Source organism: Amborella trichopoda, chromosome 7 (assembly GCF_054954075.1).
Source record: "Amborella trichopoda isolate Santa Cruz 75 chromosome 7, AtrichopodaSantaCruz75HAP2 v2.0, whole genome shotgun sequence".
NCBI classification, from domain to species: Eukaryota; Viridiplantae; Streptophyta; class Magnoliopsida; order Amborellales; family Amborellaceae; genus Amborella; species Amborella trichopoda.
This window is the reverse complement of record NC_142342.1, coordinates 5017407-5044279: the sequence shown is the minus strand read 5'-3', so window position 1 is coordinate 5044279 and position 26873 is coordinate 5017407. Positions and strand designations below refer to the sequence as shown.

The 26873-nt window shown below is 35.2% G+C and overlaps 1 protein-coding gene across 9 annotated transcripts; it reads left to right on the top strand.

The window, feature by feature from the left end:
- Window positions 1–725: 725 nt before the first annotated feature.
- PSAT1 (phospholipid sterol acyl transferase 1) lies at window positions 726–26599 on the top strand. 9 transcript variants are annotated; one of them, XR_016059570.1, is made up of 17 exons: window positions 726–1141; window positions 3257–3392; window positions 3941–4085; window positions 11516–11685; window positions 11789–11865; window positions 14234–14447; window positions 14541–14718; window positions 15531–15630; window positions 17003–17097; window positions 18732–18806; window positions 18984–19055; window positions 20696–20861; window positions 20949–21004; window positions 25080–25149; window positions 25414–25518; window positions 26090–26174; window positions 26258–26599. XR_016059570.1 is itself a non-coding variant. In XM_020675391.2 (15 exons), exons 1-15 carry the CDS (start codon window positions 746–748, stop codon window positions 26337–26339), a joined length of 2073 nt encoding a protein of 690 aa, XP_020531050.2. In that variant the 5' UTR covers window positions 726–745; the 3' UTR covers window positions 26340–26599. The 9 variants fall into 9 exon arrangements, 4 of the variants coding, with proteins under 4 accessions (XP_020531050.2, XP_020531051.2, XP_088728558.1 ...); XR_002283241.2 differs by lacking the exon at window positions 20949–21004 and having other exon boundaries at window positions 18732–18783; XR_016059569.1 differs by lacking the exon at window positions 20949–21004.
- Window positions 26600–26873: the final 274 nt, after the last annotated feature.

Below are 26873 nucleotides of genomic sequence, written 5' to 3'. Positions count from 1 at the left end.
TCAGTCAATTTTAAAACCTTTAGAATCTAGAGCATCCATCAAAAGTTATAACTTTGAGTTGATGTCGTTTTGGGTATCATCGATCAAAACTATCATCTGCGAACAATATGCACCATAGTACCTCATCATGTAGGTATTAGGAAAATTGTAAAGATACTAGGAAAAAATTATACAAAATTGTAATATTAAATTGTGGAATTAAGGTGCACCTAAAAAATCTATTACAAAAGCTGTTATAATTTTAGAAAACCCTTTAATTGATAATCCTGAAATCAAGATAACATGGAAAAAAAAGAAGAAGAAGATTTCGAGTCCCAAAAATAGTGCACCTTGTAACACCTTATTTCGACTTTCAATTTTCAAGATTTTCACATATTTATAGATCTATTTGATTTCAACTATTTATAAAATTTAAATTTTTATAAATTAAAAATACAAAAAAACATGCCATTTTAAATTTTTTTGACGGCAACATTACTACTTATAATAAATTTTAAAGGTAAGACTGCAACCTTACGCAATCCCCACCCAAAATGTTAGCACCAGTCGTTAAAAGTTCTGGGTACATTTCTCTTAAACTTCTAAGATAGGGACAGTTTCAGTCTTTTACACTTCAATCGCGGCCACAAGTTGGCGGGAACCACGACAGTACGAAACAAAGCGAAAACGCGGTGAAAAGTCCAAAGGTAAAATAACGTGCGCCATTTCCACTCAAAATCCATGCCCTTTTCTTATATTTCCACCCATGTTTCAGGTGGGAATAGCAGTTTCAGGTGGGAATAGCAAAACAGGCGAAAATCGCAGCCATTTGCTCCATTTTTTAAGCCATAGGGGCGAGGAAATATTTATTCTTTCATTTTCTGGTGCTCTCGCAGGAAACCCCGGCTCTTTGCTCGAACCAGTCATGGCTTCTCTCTCTCTAAAGCCTTTATACGCAATCTTCCTGCTCCTAACCCTAACTCTAACCCTAGAATCCATCATTGTTCGAGCTTCGGACTCGTCCTCTCACTACTCGAAGTTCTCAGGCGTGATAATCCCTGGTTTCGCTTCTACTCAGCTTAGGGCTTGGTCGGTACTCGATTGCCCTTACTCTCCTCTCGATTTCAACCCCCTCGATGCTGTATGGCTTGATACCCGGAAGGTGAAGATTTTCTCCATTGGAGAACTTGGGTTTTTTTTCCTTTTTTTTTTTGTTTGATCAGTGATTCGGTTGCTAAATTATAATTATTATTTGTGGTGAGTCACGAGTGAATTTTGAAGTTGCATAAGGTTTTCCAGTGAATAATCAGTTTGCTTATTTGGTAATTCTACTTTTGAATGATAGCGAATTTGAATGTTTAATCAGGACGCTGCAGTGAAGACTCGTTTTGAATGATTGATTTACTAATTGATCGCTTATTCAAGTTCTGTCGTGAACGCTGACTAATTTGAATGCTTAATAAGGTTTTGTTTCTCTTGTACGTTGAATTCTTATTTGTTTGTTAGGGAATGATCAGTCATTTTGATGCTTCTAATTGGGTAAATAATCATTCTTTTGAAGTAAATATCCTGTAAGTTTAATGAGAAAAAAGTTTTTACAGGAATGATTAGGCAGTTGAGTGCATGATTATGGTTTTCATAATAGATTGGTTGCAACAACGTTAGAGACTCGGTGGGGCCTCGTAGTCAGCCCTTTCCCAATTCAAGTAACACGGCCAGAGTCCACTCGAGTAATGAACAGGGCCCAAAAAGCCGTAATAAACAAAAACATGCTAAAAATATAATTTTATCTTTAAAAGTGAAACAAAACTACCAACTACCATAATAAATTCAAATAAGCTGAAAACAAATTATAAAACATGGATCTATAAAAAAATGATTTATGGTTGGATATTTGTCAAGAATATCCAAAAAAGGGAAAATACATAAATATGGCATTTGACAATAAGAACTCATAAATCATTGTAAAACACATCCAATTTGCGTGTATAATTTTCATAAATTGATCCTACAAGTTTATACGATTATTATTATTATTAATTTTTTTTTTTATAGACCCAAGTTGTACTCGGCTAATTGGTTCTGCTAGGGATTGAGTCCGAGCAACTTGGCCGAGTAGTTAAATGCTGTGCTGCAAATTATAACTCTTAATGTTCTGTATGTTTAGGGGATTTTGTGGAAGACATTAGTCATTTGAGTGTGATTATGTTCTTCATAATGAATAGGCTGCAACTAGAACTCTTAATTAGGTGTCTTTAGAGCATTCATTTATATTGATGCTTAATTATTCAATTTGAAATCGTGAGTTTTCTTTATAGTGAATGGTGATAATTTAAGTGCTTAGTTTTGTTGTGTTGTAGGTAATGATGAGTATTTTGAATTGCTTAATAAATGGTCTCTTGTGAATAAGCTCCAATTCGCATGCTTTTTAAGGATTTTTTTTAGTGAATTATCGGTAATCTAAATGCGCTTTGAAGTGAATAGCGAATACTTTGTATAGAATCAAGGTTTATAAAATAGGGAAAATTACAATTTTAATGGGAACACCCCATGCCTACTATATTATTGAACTTGTAACACTATATCACCAGTTATTGCTTTTTATTGAATTGCCCTTTAGATTTATGTAATGAATTTGACCTAACTAGTTGGCAATATGAATGTGATCCAGGTTATGTAGTGTGTAGTTTTTCCACTTGTTGACTGGAGTGATTAGTTTATTGAGTTAGGGTAGAACAGCATTTTCATTCACCTTCATTGTTTTTATTGACCATTGAGGAGCAGGGGGGGTTTACTTGATTACCCATTTAATTAGGCTTCATCATTTTTATTGACCATTAAGGGGCAGAGGTGGTTTAATTGATTGCCCAAATACATAATATCTAGCAGATGTTCTGGATAATGGTTTGGATGGTGAATATGAGATTACTTTTCTATGTTGTAATATGGGCATGGAGAAGTTGTGCCACATGTTTATCTTGTTTGAAATTCATATGATTTATTTGGAAGTTACATAACTTATGAGTTTGTACTGCACGATGTCTTAATCTGTCAATGTATTGCACTGGTTTTCTTTGACAAATTGGGCAGTTAAGCCCCTGAGATTTGTTTTACACAGCCTGCAGGGTTCATGATGCTAATTTGATGAGCTTATCTGAAAGGGTTCTTTCAATTTGTGGCTTTTGGTTACTTATACTTAAGTTGGACTTGCACAAGATCATATCAAACAATTGAATGAACCCTCAAACTGATATTTCTGATCTCATGATTTGTGCAGGTTCTATCTGCTGTGAATTGTTGGCTCAAATGCATGCTACTAGACCCTTATAATCAAACAGACCATCCTGAGTGCAAATCACGACCTGACAGTGGACTTTCTGCAATTACAGAGTTGGATCCAGGTTATATAACAGGTTGGTTTTGTTAATTAAGTAATATTATTTATTTATGGTTGAGTTTTTATGTCACCATAGTCTTTTTTTGAAAGTTATCGGTTCTTCAGTAGCAATGCTTTGTGGTCTTCTAATGCATCAACCCTGAAAAAATGGTTTTATTTGAAGAAATTATTTCCACTATGAAAGTGCGTTCTTATGTTTATATGTGATCCATAGTGAGCTGAGGCCCTTGCAAGTGATCTCTCTCTCTCTCTCTCAACTATTTGCCCTTGCAATATCATGAAAAAATAATTTATTTTTTGGTTCTTTACAATATAATGCGAGCTAGGTGCTTGATTCGTCCGGGCAAACTTGATGCTGGCAGCTGTGAAGTTATGTTGTCTGTTATCTTACTAACCAATTTGTTAGTATTAAATATAACATCATTTGTGTTTTTGATGCTTATATGTAGAAAATTTGGACGAAAATATATTGAGTATTGTTAGTATTAAATATAACATTTATTTTTGATAGATACTTGCTAGTCTATTGGCTTTGGAATTCATACATTTTGATAACTTTTCCAGGTCCTCTTTCTTCTGTCTGGAAGGACTGGGTCCGATGGTGCATTGAGTTTGGAATTGAGGCAAATGCAATCATGGCGGTTCCTTATGACTGGAGACTATCGGCATCAATGCTTGAGGAGCGAGACCTTTACTTTCATAAGCTAAAGTATGTCTATCTTGTATGGAGTTTGCTTATAATATTTGTATTAATCTTCACCAAGCACAAGATTGGCACATCAATTTATGACTTTTATTTACTTTCATTATCAATATTGACAAAAGAATTTGTTTTCCTTGTCAAATATGCTGGTATCATACTGGCCATTCTACTGTCAAAACTAAGCCCAAGATGCTGATCTTATAGGCTTTTGGAGTTGCATATTCTTTTGGTTAAGTGATAAAGCATTCATTGAATATGATAAATGGACATTACATCTATGCCAGCATTTTAAGGAAAAGGCCTTACCTTATCTGAATTATATTTGTCCCATCTTTGAAAGGTTTAAAACTTCATAAGAGTCAACTCTACCCTCACTAGAGTTGACCCAACAAGTTTTATAGAACACCATAGTCGTACAATTTCTCTTAATTTTTAAAGAGACTCCACCGAGTCAACTTGATAAGTCCCTGCTCTAGGCCAGGCCAGATCCCAAGCTGAGTATGAGCTTAAAACCATTGGTCTTAGTTCAGTATTTTGCCTTTTTGCACTATAGCAAGTGATGATTGTAGCCTTATGTCCCAGAATGAAATAAATCAAAAAGTTTGAGGATCTAGATCTCTAGGAGAGAAGGCTTGTTGACAGAAGGCACTTTGAGATAATAAAACAAAAGAGGAGAGAAGGCATGTTGAGAGCAAGAGAAGGAGACGACAAGGAGAGAGGGAAAGGTGACCACATTGGGGGCCAAAAGATTGGCCTAGGGTTTGTTTTTTATATAATATACAGTTAAGAATTTACAAAGAAGAACTTTGCCCCACAAAAATTACGAAAGGACTAATCAGTTCTAATATATGACAACACATTACTAGAGAAAGAGAAAAATCCGCCATTTGCCCTTATATAGAGTAAGTGCGCACTGCCCCTCAAGTTGGTGCATGAGTGTCATGCATGCCCAACTTGCTTATAATGGCATGAAGGCGGTCTCGACCCATCGGCTTGGTAAAAACATTGGCTACTTGCCTACTTGATCTTCAGTCCTGATTTGTGGAATGGATATAACTTTGGCTGCCACTTTTCCCTGGTAAAATGATAATCAGCAGCCATGTGTTTTGTCCTTTCACGGAAGAAGGGATTAGTGGCAAGGGAGATCACAATTTGGTTGTCAATTGCATGTGTATGGGCAATGCGATGTGCACTTCGATATCACTTAGGAGGCGCTTGTAGCCATACTAGTTTACGTACAGTTGACACCATGGCTCGATGTTCTGCTTCTGCACTGCACTGTGCTGGTAAACTCATGTTTTTGCTTCTCCAAGTAACCATGGTGCAATATCTAGTAGTCTATTGGCGATCAACTGGACCACTGGCCCACGCACTATCTGTATAGAATAAATCATGAATTACGTTTGAATAGAAGCCTCTTACCAGGAGTACCATTGAAATTTCTCAAACAATGTGTGATTTCCTCTAAATGTGAAGTGGCATCTGCATAAACTGGTTGACTCTGTTTATTGCATGGGTGATACCAGGACGTGTAATAGTTAGATAAATGAGGTGGCCAACCAGCATCTGGTACATCCAAACTTACCAAGGGCCTTGCAGCAATCTTGATATTAGCGTCAAGTGGACAGTGAAGAGGTTTAACAACTATTTTGCCAGTTTCATGTAAGCCATCAACGGTATACTTTTGCGACGAAATAACTATTCCTTGCTTGGAGGTTGCAACTTTTTTTTTTTTGAGAATTGGTTAACTAAAAGAGGTTGCGACTTCTATACCCAAAAAGTACTAAAGGGGCACCAAGTCCTTGGATCTAGTTGTTGGTGAGTATGTCTTGAGAAAGGATATGCTGTCAACATCATCCCCTAGTACCACAATTGCATCAACATAGAAAAGAAGTCTAGCACCTTGTGGTCTCCTTTTCACAAAGTGTGAATAATCAGAATTGGTCTTGTGGAGTCCCATGGCAGCCATGACCTTACTGAATCTGTCAAGCTACACTTGCGGTGAAACTATTTAAGGCCACAAAGAGCCTTTCTTAGCCTAAGGACCATCTGGGAGGTCTCGGGAGAGCCTGGCAATGGCGCACTTGTCTTATATACTTCCTCTTCTAATTCTCTAGGAAGGAAAGTGTTTTTGACATCCAGTTGGAAGAGACCGCCCTCTGTGGGCAGCAAAAGATTGCAAAACGACACGAATGGTTTTCCATCTTGGCAACTGTTACAAAAGTCTCTTGCTAGTCAATACCACACTTCTAGCTGAAGGTTTTGGCATTTGGCTACTAGTTGATCCTTGTACCATTCAATGCTTCCATTTGGCTTAAAATTAAGCTAGAAAACCCATCAACTCTCTATCACTGTCTTTTTAGGAGAGAGATCTACTATATCCCAGGTATCATTTATTGCATAAGCTTGACGTTCTTCTCATAATTGTTTCTTTATTGTATTTCTGCCAACAATGTAGCTGTTTATACAAAATTTGCAGTCCACCATAGTCTTGTCATTTTGAACGGGTCGTGATCCATATTTCTAGCCCATATCAACTTTTTTATTTGAACTAATAGAAGACATTGTTAACTTCTCAATAAAGAACCATCTCGACCTGAAAAATATACGAAACCATCAAAACCCAATCTTTAATTCATATACTTTAAGTCTAGGATGCAACAAATTAAATTAAAGTATTGAAAGCAGCCCAAGCTAATAAATTCAGAGTAATTTACAAAATAAAAACTAGATAAATTCATAAAAAAACAATTACCCAAATTTTGAATATGAGTCACTAAACACCAACCAATTTGACTGAATGGCAATAAGAAATATTTGTTAGTTTAGAAATCTAAAGTATTGATGCAGTAATTCAAGTTACTATAAGCTACAAATATCAAGTATTTAGTTTAGGATAGAACAAATTAAACTCGAGTATTGAATGAAGTAACCGAACCCCAAAAAATATTTAAACAATTGCGGAATTTACTATAAAAAATACAAGTAAAAAATCCAATTAACCTAATATGCAAAAAAGACACTAATGCCGCATCAAATTTTAAAAAGAAATCACCCAAAAAATTGAAAATGGGCACAAAGTAGAAAAGAATCACTTTATGTGCCTTTCCAATCTTTGAACAATTTGACTAATAAAGCATAGAAAAAAGGGTGTTGTTTTTATAAGGTATCAACCTTAAACAAAGGAAGGCACATCTCTAAATCTTGCTAAAAGATGCAGTTTAGGTCCCGAAACACTTATGATGGTTTACGAATCTATTTAACCAGTGGTTTAAAAATTGTCGATTCAGAACAAATCGGTTGATTCGACCCGGGAATTGGTCATCCCGTGCCAATTATCGCTTATAACCGGAAATCGAGTGTGTTTAGAGGTGAATCGGCGATTTGTAGCGATAACTCGGCGAGTTGCTACAGTCACACGGGCGATTCAACCGGGAAGGGTAAGCTTTGGAATTTTTTAAAAGTTGGGGGCATATTTGTTGCCCGTACGTCACGGGGTTCATAACACGTCACTCGCAGGATCTCAACATGAGGTACACACGTCATACACCTGCTAACGCACGCACATTAACAAGCAGCCACCACAAACAATTTATACCAATCAAATCTTCTCTAAAACTTCAATGTGGGATAATTCCCATGAGGTTACATCGTTAGTAACCTTTTGGGCATCAAACCATCATTTTTTCCGTGGCATCCCAACAAACTGCTTCATACCACAAACCAAAGAAAAAGAAAGTTACAAGGGCCTGGGAACCTCCCCCCAAAGGAGCAATCAAATTGAATTTTGATGGTTGCTCCTTGGGAAACCCAGGACATGAAGGAGCAGGAGGGGTCTTCAGAGATCACCTTCACAATGTACTATTTACCTTCTCTGAATATCTCGTCATCCAAGATTCACAATATGTTGAATCAATGGCTCTCCTCAGAGGCATACAAAATTTTGACCGATCTTGGGGACAATTACTATTAGTGGAGGGAGACGCTAGAAACATTATCTCTTGGGCTTCTAGGATAGCTACCCCCCTTGGTATCGTGGGTCTATTTGTGATGAGATTCAACATCTTTGCAGGGATACGCCCGTCTTATGGACGCATATCTCGCGGACGTTGAACGGATTCACGGACCTGCTGGCCAAGGACGGAGCCAAGGCCCATGTTGAACATTAGACCATACCACAGTTGGATTCGGGTCGGCTACAGAACATGCTCACCTTTCTTGGCTTGGGATCTTTTGTGATCTACTCTCCTACTATCTTTGTACAGTTCCCTAATACTGTGTAAGGGATAATTTTATGACCCCATTTCTCTCTCTACTATCTTTTTACTTTTCCTGTATACTGTGTAAGGGGATTATTTTATAACCCTATTTTGTATCGGGTCGGATGACCTATTCTTTTTACCAGGGGTTCCGTGTACTTAAGGTACTCCTGGATTTTCCTTTACTATTTTGTATCTCTCTTTTATCGATACAAAAGTTAACAGTTATAAAAAAAAAAAAAAAAACTGTGTGCGTGCGAATTGCTCTCTCCCTCTCTCTGATATGTATAATGGTGTATATGTATAGAGTAAATTACATACTTTATAAATAGCTCTCTCTCTCTCTGATATGTATAATGGTGTATATGTATAGAGTAAATTACATACTTTATAAATAGCTCTCTCTCTCTTTCTCTCTCTCTCATATGTATAATATATAAAGTAAATTACTTACTTTATATATATAAAATAAATTACATACTATAAAGTACATTACATACTTTATAAATAGCTCTCTCTCTCATATATATAATGGTGTATAAATTAAATATTTTATAAATAGATCTCTCTCTTATACGATGACATCTATCAAATGAAATAGTCTTCTTTTTATATTTATTTATTTTTAAGATTTAATCCTTTTTAAGATTAATTATATATTTATTTCTTTTTTATGATATACAAATATAAAATACATATAATCTTTAATTACATATAATTACAAAAATAAAATTCTATATAATAATTTACAAAAATTAACATAATTATATGAAATTGTTGTTTTTTTATGTTAATAACTTAAATATAATTATGTTAAATTTATGGCAATATAATTATTTTTATATACACTAAATTATTTTTAAATTATATGGAACTGTTTTCATATATTTTTAAGACTCTATTAGGCTATTCTCTCACGGGATTATTTTATTATGTGATTAATAATTAATTAAGTAGTTAATTGAGATTAAAAATTAGTACTAGTTCATAGGATATTAAAAAACAAAAAATGATACTAATTCTAGTTTATTGAATATTAAAAAACATTAGTTTAGAGGATGTTTTAAGAGAGAAAAATAACACTAACTCATACCACTTTAGAATTTATTTCTACATTGATAACCAAATCTTTTCTTTTATTTATTTTAATTTATTTGCATTATAAATTATATGATTTACTATTTTTTCTTACAGTTGTCAATAATACATTTTTAAAATAGATGATATTATAAGATATTTTGGATTTGTTATTATTTGTATAATAAAATAACTATAAAATGTAAACCAACAATGTCAATTTCAGTGTATAATATTATAGTTAGTTAGGTTGTAATAATTTTGGATTATAATTAGTTAGGTTGTAATAATTTGGGGTTTTTTAGCAGAATAGGGTTTTCTGCCAATTCGAGATTTTGGTGGTCATTTTTTCATCGATTTAATCCATTCTTTATTGTAGTCCATGCATGATTTATATTTCTTCCATGATAATTCTATGATTTTTTGTTGTATGATGTAAATTTAATGGTTAACATAAATTCATACAGGGAAAAAGCATCTCAATATTCACATAGTGACAAAAAAAATGAAAGTTAATAATGTAGTATCCCCATTTATTATTGGATTCCTAAAAGACAATATTTATAATGAATTTTAGTAATTGTTTTGGATTTTTTTAAGGCTTAATCCCACCAGTTGGGCCGATTCCCGATCCAGATCGCCGATTCACTGATCTCGATGGGTTTTTGGGCTGCCCGATCTGGGGCACCGATCTGTTTTTTAATCCACTGATTTTAACACTTAGTTGAAAGATTTAAAGCTCTAAAAATGGTGTAGATCAAGCAGATCTATAATGCTAAATTTTTTTGAGAATGGATGGTGTAGATAATTAGTTACAAGATGCACTATTTTTATGACTTAAAATCCTATTTTTTTTCATAGACATTATTCTCAATGTTTAGATAATCAATTATAAGGCTTTTCAAAGTCAAAACAACATTTTTGGGTGGGTTTTTGAGGATTGACTTGCCCTTTATTTCTATAATATAAGGTTGACACCTTATATAAACTTTTTTGTTAAATCCAAAGATACTCAAATTTATTGACATTTTATTAAGAATGGGTGACCCAATCTTAATAAAATGTCAATAAAATCAAATGAAAGGTCCGAAACCCAATCTTGAATAGGGGCCAAATTTCCAAAGCTAAATTTTGAGGGAAAAATACAAAAACATAAACCAAAACAGAAAAAATCATACCGAAGATTCACAAATAGCACCAAACTTTAGGCCAAAAATGGGAAATTGAAGTTGGCTCGAAACGGTGACCTTTGGTTTCCAAAAGACTTCTTTCGCAACCAGTTCAAGTCTAATAAACTATGGGATTAATTACTTTTCGATTTCAAAAGAAATAAAAAAGTTTGGAATTTCTTTCAATCTTCGAAAGAAATATCAATTACTTACCATTTGGTCTTCTCTTTCTCTCTAAGAAACAACTTAAGCAGTTTTTGATGGGATAGAATGCCCCACAAAACCCTTTCCCCCCTTTCAGTGGGAAAAGTGAGACATTTTTGCCCTTGCGTGAAGGTTTGTTTTCCACCTCCTGGCTTCAGTGTTGAGGCACCCGCATAGGCAGCAAGGCGCAGGCGGGCACCCGAGCAGGTGCGCTTAACCTGGCTGAATTAGGTCCCCTCCTAGGTCAGTGTGCTTCGATGTAGTCGGTGATTCGCGAGAATTTTTTAAAATGGTTTTCCTACAATATTTGCTTTGGATGGGCCCTTTGTATTGGGTAATAATAGTTGTCTTGAATTTTCCTAAGTTGCCTGTGTTCAACTAAATACACCTTTCCTTAATTTGTATAAACTGCAAGATTTGGTATTGTTTATGTTGTGTATTTAGTATCCATTTGCTTGGATCATTTACTACTAGGCAGCAAAAACTTTGTTTTCCAGTTGTTGAATGCCTGTGCTGCATTTATTGGAAAAATTCGTTGGGTTCCCTATCTCCACTCTTTGATTAGAATGTTTGCTTAGTATTTCTCTGGTGTATAAGATTTAATTACAATGATGCTTTAGTTTTGTAGGAACTTTATTTTGAGTTATCATCCTGTGTTGCATTCAAAGTTTTTAAATGCAACAAATAAATGTTAAAGGATTTTCAAATGTGGATTGCATCTTTGCAGGTTAACTTTTGAGACTGCCCTCAAACTCCGTGGTGGTCCATCTTTGGTGTTTGCTCATTCGATGGGTAACAATGTCTTCCATTATTTTTTAGAGTGGCTGAAGTTGGAAATTGCACCCAAAATGTATAACAAATGGCTTGACGATCACATACATGCTTATTTTGCCGTTGGTATGCTAGCCAGCCTTCTATATGAAATCCCTTACCTTTGTCACCATAAATTAAGTAACTGCTACATTTTTCTGAACCTAATGACTTTCGGGATGTTTTTTAGGTGCTCCACTTCTTGGTGCACCAGAGTCTGTCAAAGCAGTACTTTCTGGAGTTACTTATGGCCTTCCAATTGCTGAGGTGATATACACACGCTCTTGATGCAGTTAATAGGTGTTCAAAACTTTATTATTTTGTTTTTTTTGTATGAGGGACTTCACTGCATTTTTGATATAGTTTAGCCATGTAGTCCTCATAAGATCATCAATAGCGGCTGTATTATATCTGCTATTCCTCTTAAGATCGTCAACATTGGCTGTATTATATCTCCTCAAAATCGTGCGTCTTGTTAAGACTGGTCAGTGATTGACTGCCTGAATGTTGCACACTAGCCACCTTGATTTGGACTGCCTACACTGTTGGGAAGTCTTGAATCCAAAGTAACCTTACATGGAAGTTACTAGGTTTCGTATTTTGTACGGACTTGATTTCCTGTCTTGTAGGTCATGGTTGCCTATTTTGTGGGTAGGGGTCATGGGAATCCTTATATTAGAGAGTCAATATCTTCCTAGTAACAAACTTACCGAAAGGATATGAAGCTAATGGGATTGTGTTTTTATTTTGATAGAGAAGATAAAGAGGACCTACAAGTGATTAATTTTGGGGGTTTTCTTTCTTTATCTATGAATTGGTGTTGTGTAGAGAAGATTAAGGGTGTAGAGAAGATTAAGTGTGTAGAGACTCCTTAGGGTAATGAGTAGGGAAACATTGGGAGATGAGAGACAAAGTGTTGAGAGAGGCTAATTGAGAGATTGAGTTGGTGTTTCTGATTCTCTCAAGTAAGAGCAATCTTGTACCCCTTTATCGTTGCATGGTGAAAACAATTTATCATCTTCATCAGTGGATGTAATCACATCTATGATGAACCACGTAAATTCTTTGTGTTCTTTCTTTCTTGCTTGCTTTGCAATTTTTTCTTGTGCTTATTGCTTGCTTGTGACTGTTTTATCTTTCTCTCTCTTTGCAAAAATCGACTCATCAGGTTTTAGAGCTTTTATGTGTAACATACCCAGCCTTTGCTTTTTTTTTTGGGTAGTTCAGTGAGGATACAGGCCCGTACCCGTTTTTGAAATTGTTAGTGGTTTTGGAAGGTATTAGGGGAGAATAGAAGCGTATGATCTTATTTGGGGTTCATGTGGTGCTACGACCACGACTCCAGCCCCATTCTCAACATACCTAGCCTTGAAGTAGTTGAAGGGTGATGAATCCTCACAGTAGGGGGATCATGTTTCTAAGCCCGTAGCTTGTTTATACTTACTGTCACTGTTGGATGTCCCATATTACAATTGTGGTTATCCAACCTGACTTCATGTTAGGGTTATAAATTTCCAGAGAAAACGGAGGTGGCCAGTTTGTAAACTGTTGAAACTTTCTTTAAATCGAAAAGAAAGAACTATCATAGAAAGATTCTTTCATTTGTAATATCTTCTTATGTTAACTCAAGCAATAGACTTGTTGTTTTTCTGAAGTATTCCTGGTTTAAATTTTCTGTTTTAATTTTTTTTGGTTCCTATACGTATTTCTTCTTATTCAAACTTTATTAACATTTTCATCGAGTTAGATGAGGTTAAATTAACCGGAAATCAGAATTTTGGACTTGTAATCTTTTGACTTTGACCTTCGGTCAAGTTCTAGAAATAGTATTATTATATTCTTTGAGAAATATGTATTTCTATCTTCAGAACCATGGCTTATTTCCTTTTTTTCTGAAAACTATTTGTGGAGTGGTTGAATAGATTGCTATTCTCTGGTTCTAAAACATTTGTTGTACGTATTCTTATCGTCTATTACTCAAGGAAATTGGTAACGGGAAACAGCATCGTGCCCCTACGATAGGCAAGTCTAATTTGTGATAAAATTGTTCATGGCTGCCAGTTTGTTTAGTAGCTCTGGTTAGTGGTGTTTTCTTTTCTTGTATAATTTGCTACTCTCTGGTCCTGATCCATTTGTTGCCACATATTCTTATCGTCTATTACTTGAGGAAAGGGTAATAGGAAAAAGTATGGTGCTCTGATGAGAGGCAAGTCTAATTTGTGATAAATTCTTTTCTGGATGGCAGTATATTTAGTAATTTTGGTTAGTGGTGCTTTATTTTCTTGCTTATTTTGCTACTTTCTGGTTGTATCCATTTGTTGAACATATTCTTATCAGCTATTGCTTGAGGAAATAGGTAATAGGAAACAGTATGTTGCAGCAGGCAAGTCTAATTTGTAACAAAATTATTTGTGGGTGTCACTATATTTAGTAGTTTTGGTTTTTGGTGTTTTCTTGTATTCATTGTTAAGTTATTTCCCTTTTCTCAAGTACCTCACATTTTGTACCGCATATTTTTTGTTATTTTATTCTGTGTTTGTTGGTTTTTATTTCCTAGTTATATTTATATCCTGTTGTACTTGTTTCAAGTCATTTATTCTAACATATTTTTGTTATTTTCTTTTCAAGTTAACAGGGAACAGCTCGTTTGATGTACAATTCGTTTGGTTCGTCTTTGTGGTTACTGCCATTCTCAGAACATTGTAGGGCAGATAATTCGCACTGGAGACACTTATTTGATGGGAAAGTAAGAGGAAATAACACAAGCCATTGTGCTGATGTGGAATTTCAGCTGAATTTTTCTGGATGGCCAGCAGACATTATCAATATTGAAGTTCCTTCTAAGATGGGTGCGCTTGTATTTCTTATTCTATCTCCGTAGCCATGCAGTTATTATTTTGAGTGCTCCATATATGAAATTTTTGTGGTGTTGATCATGGCAGGCAACAGTAGTGCCTATCCATCTTTTGCAGAAGAAGCAAATGCTGTAACATCAGAAATGGAATGTGGAATGCCTGTTCAGTTATCTTTTTCAGCTAGAGAGTTGTCAGATGGAACCTTTTTCAAAGCAATAGAGGACTATGACCCGGATAGCGAGAGGCTTCTGTACCAACTCCAGAAGTGAGTGTCCCTATGTTTTTTAGATTAGTCACACCACTTCTTTTTTAAATGAGTGGAATTTGTATTTGGTAATCTTGGCGATCCTCACAGCAAGGCAGCATATCAATTTTTAAGGCATTAGTCACATTGATTAGGTTTCTATTTTAAGAGATAAAATAACTGAGTTATTTTACTTTTTTCCTAAGTTACAAATTTAAAAATCGGTAAATATGCCTCAAATTGGACTTAGTTGATGAGATCGTTTCAGCTAAACAAGCAAGGCAAACTTTTTTCATCTGAAGTTGGAGCAATTTGAATTGCATGTGATGGTGTTTCATTTTCCGGGAAGAGGCTGAGACAAAGTGAACTTGAAAACACTTGTCTATGATTTAGTGTATGAATTGTCTTTTTATTACTATAGATATTTGTTCGTGGTGCTTCCTTTTTTTGAACCTTTTTATGTATTTACTTAATCTCTGTTATAGCCGCATACATAATATGTTATGTACTTAACAGTTGTGCATTCTAGAATATGCAACAGTTTTGAGGAAAAATAAAATTGTTTTGATGAGTTTGAGACAGATATGGTTATTTATGTGAGGAATAAAAAAAATGACATAAAGCAGGCAGAGTCAAATGCTTTCTTGTTCTCATTTGCTTCCTTTTTTTTTTTTATTAACAGTTGGAATGGAGGGCGGGACTCTTATTCTTATTTGCTCTTTGAGCATTTTTTCTTACACATCCTTGATTCAAGTATCTTTAGAAGCTTGATGTTTTGGGAATCTGAGAATTCTTATTGAAACGATTTTGGGTCTTTATGGTTTAACTTTCAGGTTGTATCATGATGATCCGGTGCTTAATCCTTTAACACCTTGGGATAGACCACCATTAAAGAACATTTTCTGTATATATGGTGTAGACATGAAAACTGAGGTATTGTGCATATTCCAAATTCTATGTTTTATCATATTCTAATTACCTCTTAGTCTTAGGCTATATACATGGAATTGGGATACATCCACTTTCTTTTTTCTTATCAGATATCTTGTTGTTCATGCCGTTATGTAATTTTGGATTAGTGCTTTCATGGTTTAGGGGGAAACTTATTCCTTCCGTAGAAATAGTAAAGTTCATATGGCAGTCAAATCTGCAGTAAAATGTTCGAGAGCCCTAATAAAATGCTGATAACCGGAAGAGCACTCAAAAGTTGATATTTAACCTACATTCACCATCAATGGTTTGAGTTTGAGCAGTTATAATGTCTAGCTTTTAGACAACAGTTCAAAATCCAACCAAAATAGAACTGAAATGTGGATGAATCTATGAAAAATAAAGGTATTGGTAAATTCTTGTCTGAATGTCAGACAGAGTCTTGATCTGAAAATGGTAGAAATACTCTGGCCCAATGAAAGCAAAGCAGATGAGTGAAGATGGTACTGCAGGTGAAGGCAAGTAGTTGCTTGAAATATAAACTCCGGCTGGGTTGGCACAGAACCATGTCAAGTGGAGTAGATGAAGAGTTTTATTGATGACTATGGGAGTTCCAGTGTTCGATTTGCTGGTGGGGTGGCAATGTATGACTCTATATGGTCATCCTCTCATCAAGTACATTCTGAGAATATACAGGTCTATTAGTTTTTGAGCATGCTTCTGATTATCACCATTTTATTAGGAGTTATTTTTAACATCATTTTATTCTGTGTCTGGAGTTGCTTATGTATAATTTTGAACTTGTTTCTTCTACCATACATTTGAAGTAATTTTATCAAATATGACTGTAGGATAAATTTTGGGATATCAATTGATACATCAAATTTATTGTCCTTTCCTAAGTCATATTGTGTTTAAAAGGTCATAGTCATAAGAAAAGTGGAGCAAATATTCAGGTTGTGGTCATTGCATATCATACTTAGACTGAGGTATCTGAGGTAACGGTTTAATTTTGGCGTTAACCACATTTTGATGGTGGAATCTATTGTGGTTCATTAGTATTGGAGCCCCCAAAATGAAATGGCTTTATGTGTACTTTGGTCATTGATGAAATATTTGGCTTCCCCACCCCCTTTCTTTCTATACCATAATGTAGTTTGTTTTGTTGGTAATGGGGTTATTTAATGCTTGCGTATGGCATTATTCTAAGTTTTCTAATCAATGAATTTTTCTTAGTGAGAGATGTATTTTGGTTGTTCATGCTTTATTCATGTTATGGATTATATCAGATCACTTTAAATTTTTCTTTCCAGTTTACTATTTGTGCTGAATATGATGGTGATTGTGAATCAATAGAATATGCTTGGTAATGTAGGTTGGGTACCATTTTGCTCCAAGTGGGAAGCCATATCCTGATAACTGGATCGTAACTGATGTTATATATGAATTTGAACAAGCACTAAACTCAAGGCAAGTAGCCTTAAAGTTCTGTTGGTAATAGCTTTATCATTTGAATTTTTTCTGAGATGCATTATTCAATGTCATTCCAATCTTATAATACAGGTATTTTGTATTATTTCTCATGACCATGCTTTTCTTCTTGTACAGGATTGGTTGCTTTCTTGATTTATTTATTTGTTTCTTCAACGTAACCAGAAACACTCTGTGGATTTGGGTTTCTCTGGACAACATAAGAAATGCACTTTTTATAAATTCAAGAAATAAATTATGGCTCCTCTAGCCTTTATGTTGTGTTTTTTTTTTTGTTTTTTGTTTTTGTCAGTTGCATTCTATTAGTTGGAGATAAGGTTTAGATGTTTAGAATTGTTAGAATGGTGTTAAGCCTTTTTCAACTACGTAGGGTTAGCTCTCACCTCAACCCTAGTTCCTCAATGGGAGATAAGAAAGTGGCGGGCTTATAAAACACCTTTTCCCCCATCTGCAGATTGTCCTTACCTTCTATTGTCATTCTTCTGATATGTTGTGCTAAATATTTCCTTTCCTTTCTTTAAGTTCTATGAAATCTCTGTTCTATGAAATCTCTCTCAGTTGTCTTTCTACTAATTTTCTATCTCTCTATCTTACTCTTTGTCTTTGTTTCTCTCTTTTCCATCTCTTTATTTTTTGGGAAAATTTCGTATAGAACCCTAATTCCTCGTATTATTTCATGGTAGACCTTCCTTCCGTTTTTCTTTCAAGCGGCATAAGAAAACCCTTAAAGATTTCACCATGCCCCCTCATCTCTTAACTTCCTCTTTTATTGACTTTTGATCATAAAAATTAGCTTCAACAAATCTTTTTATACCATTTCAACCCAAAATTTTTTTTGATGGGTGGAAAGAGAAAAAGAGGGTTAAAAACGTTTTTGGGATGAAATGGTATAAAAAGATTTGTTGGGGCTAATATTTATGGTCAAAAGTCAATAAAAGAGGGAGATAAGACATGAGGGGTACGGTGAAATCCTTAGGGATTTCCTTATGCCGCTTGAAAAAAAAAGGAAAGAGGGTCTACCATGAAATAATATGAGGAATTAGAGTTTTATACGAAAATTTCCCTTATTTTTTTTTAAATTCTTCAAAATTGCTATCTTTTTCAAAGACTGATTTATTTACTTGATATTGAAGATCTAAGCATTATTGACTTCGAACTGGTATGTTAATAAATCAGCTATATTTCATTTACCATGACTGGAAGGCACTTTGTTTTTCTTTTTAGTGGCTCTGTGCTGCACATCTTTGTAGTCAAAGCCTAAAGAGTGATCCTTGCTTGGATGGCCTTAAACACTCACTTGGGCATGGAGGAAGAACTAGGCACATTTGACAAACATATTTACACTTGTTCTATGATTCACTTCTATACATGCCAAATAGGAATTTCTGAATTTCAGGATATAGATTTATATGTTGGTGCCTCTCTTTTTTGATTGGAGTGTTTTCATTTCTCTGTCTCAGTACAATCTTACTGGCAAAATGCTCTGAATATATTAAATCTTTGCATTTGAAAATTTTCAGTGTAAATGTTGCGCAAGACATACTTGGGTGATTTTCACTACTTGTTTGAAGAATGTGGACTACGAATTGAGTCTAATATATTTTTTTCTTCAGATCTGGGAATTCAGTTAATGGGAATCATGGACACACAAGTGGGGACGAGACGGTATGCTGAAGATACTGAATTAGGTTGAGGATCATAAACTCATATCCATGTCTTAGTTGTGGTACTTAGTGCCGGAGTAGCTCGCATGTTGTAAACTTTTTCTGAACCAATGTTGATTTGTAGCATTACTGTCATGGTCCTTTATCCTTAGCTCTTGGAAACACGCTATTTTCAGAGTGATATGGTAAATTCCTGTGCAGGTGCCATACCATTCTCTCTCATGGTGTAAGACTTGGCTGGGGAATCGAGTGAATGTTACAAGGAGTCCTCAGGTATCTTTAATTGCTCCATGAATCGATCATTCAGTGGCTTTGATATTGAATTTCCTATCATTCCATTTTGTGGAATATGATTAGCATCTGGAGCATGAGTTCATTATCATCATCGTCAAAGCTTTTTCCCAACTAATTGGGGTCGGCTACACGAATCCTAGTCCGTCATATTGCTCTATTAACGACCATACCCTCAGTGAGGTCATAAGTCTTCATATCTTTTTTCACTACTTCCAATCATATCCTTTTGGGCTCCATCCCTTACCCTTTTTTATCATTCCACTTGAACTAACTCGCACCTCCTAACATGTGCAGTATTGGGTTTGCGCCACACATGGCTAGCCCACATATGAGTTGTAATATGAATTTGTATTATTCAACCTTAAGTTCAATATGCAAAAATATGACACGAGAAATTCGAGAATTTTACTTGGATTCTGTAGATTTATATTCTATTTTTGCGAGTTGATAAATATCCAGTGCTTCATATAAACTTTCAATACAAATTGGGATATCAAAGTTGCATTTATTGATCATGTCCACACTATGCTGTCTAGATCAATCTGGATTTCCTTAGCTATGCTTTTGCATTGGTAAGTGGAGAAAATAAGCAGGAAAATGCTCAATCATAATTGAAAATACTCTATGGAACATGAGGAGTCCCTCCACGTATGTCCTAGCTGGACAGTAAAACCAATTTCAATCATGCTGTATGCAAGCCTGACAAAAAACCCTTAGCAGGCTCCTATGGTTTTCAAGATAGTAACAGGATAATATGTAGCTCTAGGTCTTATTTTCCTGATAACTAGTTTGCATGACTTTGAGAAAGCTCTCATCAAAATGATTTCTCTGATTGTTTTGACAAGACAGTTATGTAGCCTTATGGTAACACAAACATTGACCCTCTGATTATAACAAGGACAGAAGCAGAATACTTATGATCATGATAGAGACTATTATGTTGGGATAAGGCTCGGATGGTGATGATGCTAGGTGTTGTGCATGTAGTGAGCAATATTCATATTAAGTTTCAAAATATTTATACTTATTATTAATAGGTCTGTCTGAAGTATATCTTAGAGCCGAAGAGATCTATTATTATATCTTATATGTAACACACTTGAAGATTTTGAGCTTTAGGTTTGTAGCTTTGAAGTTTAAACTACTGTGAATTGTTTTATTTGGGTATGATTGGTATATTGTTTTGTAGCTTTGAAGTTTAAGCTACTGTGAATTGTTTAAGTTGGGTCTGATTGGTATTTTGTTGTCGGCTTGTCTTACAAAATTGGTTTTGTTTCTTTTTGAATTTATAAAATTTTAAAATGTTTGTATGTACCTTACTGTGAGTTTCCACCTAATCTTGATCCATTCGTCTTGCTGCTTCACCAGCTATTGAATTTCAGAATTTCTTTTTTTTTTTTTTTTTTTGAGAATTTTATATTTATTTATTAAAAAATTTAAGTTAGCATAAAAAAAGAAGTGAGTATTCATAATTCTCGAACTCTGCACTTTAGGTTGTCGGAAAATTTGGCGAAGATGCTACTTCTAAAATGAACTTTATTCTTCTTTCAGTTTGAAAATTTGCTTGCTTTTCATTAAGAATCTCATTGTCTTTCTCAATTTTTGGCTTGTAAATACAGTCAGAGCATGAGGGTCTTGATGTCCAAGTGCACCTAAATGTAGGGCATCATGGAAGAGACATAGTTCCTAACATGACAAGGGCACAGCGTGTGAAATATATAACTTATTATGAAGATGGTGAAAGCATTCCAGGAAGAAGGACTGCTGTTTGGGAGCTTGATAAAGGTAAACATATCCAAATGGCAGTACGTTGGTAATCACATTAGTACATTCTAATCTTTGTTTCTTAAGTTTAGGTTTGTTTGTCAACAGCGTCATTTTCCACCTCTTAACACCATTATTTCAGCACTCTGTCTCCATTGCAAAAGGTACAATAGAGTAATTTGCTTTTCTGTTGTAATACAAGGGCTAAGAGCGGTGTTTGCAACACTTGCTCAGTTGCAAAAGACTATAGCTAATGGTGGTCCTTTTTACTGCGATTTTTTTTAAGGAAAGGAATGGTCTATTTATTACCATGCATCCTTAACTGTATTGGGTTATTGCCTGAAAGATGTCCCAAATACGTAGCAGTTTGGATTTATGGTTTATTCAACTCAAAGGCAAAGTCTTTCTTTCCCTTTGGATACCTGTAAATGCTTCTCTAGTTATCCTCTATGTTCACCCTTTTCTTACACTTATGAGTAATACAGTTTCCAAGTACTTTGTGTAATTATGATGCTGAGGTTTTATGTTATTATGATGAAGTTACTTTTGGCTTGGAAAAGTTGCATCACCCCAAGCTGGCATCTTCTTCTTACCAATGGCCTCTAACATGAGGTCTATGCCATGTGCTATACAAGGGGACAAAAAAATACGCGACTTCTTATCCATTAATAACCTAGCAGCCGACATATTAGCTGGATACATATTGGTCACAACTTGGACCACTTTATCCTCCCTATCTCCTCTATGCACAGGTCAACTAAATTAAGAATGAATTATGCATCATGGGACTTGTCTGAAGCATCAATAAACCTCAAGAACATTATCCCTAAGACAATTCATCTTCAAATTCATGATGCTTCTGTTCCTCTTATCACTCCAACCACCCGTCATGACTGTGCAACCGTATACACCCCACACATCCTTGTGGGTTTTCAAATAGTTATTGGCTCGCTCCACTTCTTTTCTAAGTATGCTCTTTAAGCTTATAAGCAAATAGCGCTTTCAACCCTGGCACAAACTGGCCCACTGCTTCCAACATAGCCTTGAAGCTACTCAAGTTAGCAGCATTAAAAGAAATGCCTGCTTGGAAGAACCACGTCCTCACATATTGGACAACCTTATCTTTATCTTCTTTTTTAAAATGTGTTTCTAAACTTGTTTGACCCTTTTCTCGTGGTAGTACCTCAGGATTAGGGCGGGGGAAGAAAGTATCCATAGGCCCTATTCTCTTTTTGCCTAGATCCAACCTTAGTATAAACGTCCTCTTCCTCTCATCGAACTCCAAAAATGTCTACACTTAGAATTTCATCATGCCTTTTTCTCACCCATTGTTTCTTGTTTTTCATCCCCTCCAAGTGTTCTATCTTCTCTCTTCTGACCTCAACAGGCACTAGAGTGCATGAGGCCACATCCTCTCTAATGCCGACTAAATGCTTCTTCAAGTTGTTGATGCCGGGAGTATATGATGTTTTACAAAACTTGCACTCTACCCTATTATTGTCAAGTGGATTTGAACAAGATCCATACTTCCAACCTAGATCACTTGGCCCACTTGATCCACTAGAAGTGATTATCACAGAGACACAATAATTGATTGAGTATCAATGTGAATCATGCACAATATTAAAGTATTAATTATTTAAAAAAAAACATAAGAAAAAACTTTGAGTTTTACATGAAGATATAAAACAAATGCAACTACACTAAAAGAAGAACTTTACAATAAGATGCACAAATATACATATAATCATATATAACATATTATGAAACAACTATGGAAAAAAAAGGAAATAATATGAAACAAAAATCACATAATATGAAACAATGAGTATATGATATCAATCATCATCGTCAAAGCCTTTTCCCATCCAATTGGGGTTGGCTACACGAGTCCTGGTTCGTCATTCTGTTTTATTAATAGTCATACTCTCAGTGTAAGTCTCCATATATTTTCTCACCACTTCCAACCATGTCCTTTTGGGCCTACCCCTTGTCCTTTTAGAGCCTTCCAAATGAACTAACTCCACCTCCTAACAGGTACTATACTGGGTCTGCGCCACACATGGCCAGCCATCCTAAGTCTACTCTCTCTCATCTTATCGCCTATCGGTATCACACCTAAATTTTATCGAATGTATTCATTTCGAATTCTATCCTTTTTTGTCTTACTACTCATCCATCTCAACATCCTCATCTCCATTACACTCATTTTATAGGTATGTTAATTTTTGACCGCCCAACATTCAGCCCCATAGTGGAAAGCTGGTCTCACAGTTGTCTATAGAACTTTCCTTTCAACTTCATTAGTATGCAGCGATCACATAAAATTTCGATTTCACATTTTCACTTCACCCCCTAGTTCGAATTCTATTTGCAGCATCTTCCCCAATCTCTCCATTTTTTTTGATTATCGACCAAAGATATCGAAAGTGCGCTCTTTTTGGTATTTCCTAGCCGTTAATCTTAGCTACTTCTTCGTTTCTACCCCTATTATTACTAAACTTGCATTCCATATATCTGTCTTAATTTGGCTAATTTTAAAATCTTTAGATTCTAGAGCATCCTTCGAAAGTTCTAACTTTGTATTGACGTCGTTTTCGATCTCATCAATCAAAACTGTCATCTGCGAATAACATGTACCACGGTACCTCATCTTGTAGGTACTTAGTTAAGTCGTTCATAACTAAGACCAAGAAGTATGGGCTCAATGCTGACCCCTGATGTAGGCCTATTGTCACTGAGAGCTCACTCGTCTCTCTACTAGTTGTTCGTACACTAGTTAGCTCTCACCAAGTCTATGTAGTGTCTGGAGACTCCTTTCTTTTCCAACACCCACCAAATCAAATCTCAAGGTATTCTAATATAAACTTTCTCTAAATCAATAAAGATCATGTGGAGGTCTTTTCCCTTTGCCCTAATTTCTCAATCAGTTGCTTAAATAGGAAAATAGCCTCGATTGTTGACCTCCCTAACGTAAAACCGAATTGGTTTTCTGATACACTTGTTTCATATACACTTGTTTCATGGGTATATGATATCAATCTGAAAAAAATAATCATATATAACTTCACATAAGAATTAAGATATAACACAATTATTAATTTACAAAAAACAAAGTATTAAAAAAATAGAATATCAAAACGTGACATACTTTACAAAAAAAAGAATCAACTATTTATAAAAGAATTCGATATAGGCCCAATTTCATCATCCAAATGAGGAAAAAATTCATTCATCACAAAATAATTCAATCTTTCAACTACAAACATGTAAATATATCATAAAAGGAAAAAAAAAGTAAACGAAAAAAATAAATGATTCACAACATAATACTTTATAGCAAAACAAATCAAAACTCTTATTCAAATATGATAATGCTTTAAAAATATCAAAATCAAAACGAAGTCAGCCCAATCCTTATCTATTGGATCACCAAAAGTCTTCAAAATCTACCACTAGAAAACACCTACGAACTATTGCCTCTGTTTTGGGAAGAAATAGAAAAAAATAAAATTTTTTGCGATCTTTCGATAAATCACATATTCGAGGTTTTTAAGGAGTTCTAATCTCTCTAGGGGTCACAGAATAGGTTGTGGGGGTTTAGGATACCCTCCAAGACTCCCCCTTTTTAGGGGGGAAAATTACCAAATTAACCTTGGCTAGGGCTATTCTTCTGCCCTCAGCATGTTGCGTCGAGGCGGCGCCTAGGCTGCCGCCTTGACTAAACCGCCTAGGCGGGTAAGGTGCCGAGTTTTCGAATATTGAATGGAAGAATAAAGACATGGGTGCATTCCCCATCAACAGATTGTATATACCCCAACTCTCTTGAGCCGGGGTATCCACCATGTGGCTCCTTCAAGAACATTATTGAGGGAGATTGAAAACCCATCCTCTTTATATCTACATTTGCCCAGTGAATTGGTGTTACAGGCAGCTTGTTTCCATTCTTGAATGAGATGATAAACTTGTAATGTATTCCTAGCTAGTTGTAATTCGCACATGCAGTCATAATTTTCACTTGCCTTCAGAAACTCATAAGCTAGAATATGATTGTTGCCATTGAAGATCTGGATGAATGTCCATATGGCTGCTCAAGATAGAAGCTAACATAGATAATTTCCTTTGATGTTGAGAAAGCAAGATTAAAACTGCATTTAACTTTAACAAATTACTTTTTATCGGTGACTAGTTCGTTCACTTGTGAAAAATTGTAAAATTGTACAATATGGACATGGACAGTTGATAATTTGGATGCTGGGGATGCATTTCTAATCATGGAAAATTTTGGGAGGTGCCAACCACGAGCTGGGTGAGTAAACCCCTCTTAACAAGCAATCCGCATTATTGTTGGCTGCATTTCCCATGCACAAAAATGATTTGACTTCTTTTGACACTATAAATCTAACTGAAAGTTGACATTTTTGAAAATTTTCTCAGCCTCTATCGTGGGAAACATAATAAGAGATGTTTCTTTGGTCTTCCATTCTATAAAAGCAAGTCCGAGTTTCATTTTTTTTTCTTTTATTTTAATATTCAAGTGGGAAGTTGACCATCTTGGTATGTTTGTTTGCAGTGAATCATAGGAACATAGTTCGCTCTCCTGTTCTTATGCGAGAACTATGGCTGGAAATGTGGCATGATACCCATCCTGATGCGAAATCGAAGTTTGTTACAAAGGGTAAGTTTATACATTGAACTTAGTTTAATTATTCTGTCATCAATTCATCATTGGGTAATGAAGTTAACATTTGTGTTTTTTGCGTCTGGGTTAATTAACATGGTAAGGAATGATGGAAGTTGACTTACCCAAAAAAAAAGAATGGTGGAAGTAGGAGATAATGGAAATGCTTGGAACAGGCTATTCCAACAGTTCCTTATTCTTATAGATTAAGGTTCTTTGCCTTCGTTTTTTTTAATTTTTTGTTTCAACAATTAACTTATTATGCCAAGCATTGTGGTTATCCACATATCACTTTATTACAAAAAGAATCAGCTAGAGTATAGGATATGGAGAATCAGAAGATGCACACGGAAAAAAGATATCTCCTCTTACAAAATGGACATGATGCCTACCTCTAAAGTCAGAACCCATTAGAACTACATCATTGCTGACTCAATCAGAAATACTCTAAAATCGTTGACAACCAATTCCAACTTCTCTAGACTTACTCATTTAAATGTCCATTAGAACCACCCAATCAACTTAAGTCCAATTGATTTCTATTCATTTAAGAATTGTATGAATGCAGCTAAACGAGGACCTTTGAGGCATGATGACTGTTACTGGGATTACGGAAAAGCACGGTGTGCTTGGCCTGACCATTGTGAATACAGGTCTCTCTCTCTCTCTCTCTCTCTCTCTCTCTCTTTTCTTGCCCAAAAATTTTAGACCTCACTGCATTTCTATGCTAATCTAGGTATCTCTTTGGGGATGTTCATCTTGGACAGAGCTGTAGGCTGAAGATTTCTCCTGATGATCTTCTTTCACACTATCTATAGACCTCTCAGTGAATTTCGTCACTTGTCAATTACCATAAGCTGGCATTTTGTAGCTACAACACAGGATAATTTCATTGCTTATCATGCCATAGATACCCTCTGAAACTCATAATTTATTTCAATGGTGCTAACTTTTCCGACTAATAATGTATTGTACATGTGATCATATGATCGGGATCATTCTGTAGGTTGATATTGACTTGAGATGATCAATTGTAAGGAGAAATTGCATCGTATGAACTTGCTTTTATTGCGCTAAATTTTATCTTGAATTCCCAGCTAGTTTTTTTTTATAAAATTGAAATTTTTTATCTTGACATACAAAAATTCAGAAATGACCTTCAGGTTGACTATAATTTCGTTTTGTGTATTTTGATCATTTATCATAAGGTTTTTGGATCTTTCAGTCAATGAGTTTATGAAAATTTGTTAAGAAACTGCAGATGTTTAGAATTGCCTTTTGTCTTGTATTAGAAATCAGGGTTGTAAACAGGTCAGATTGGGGTTAGTCAACCCCAACCCTGACCGGACTTT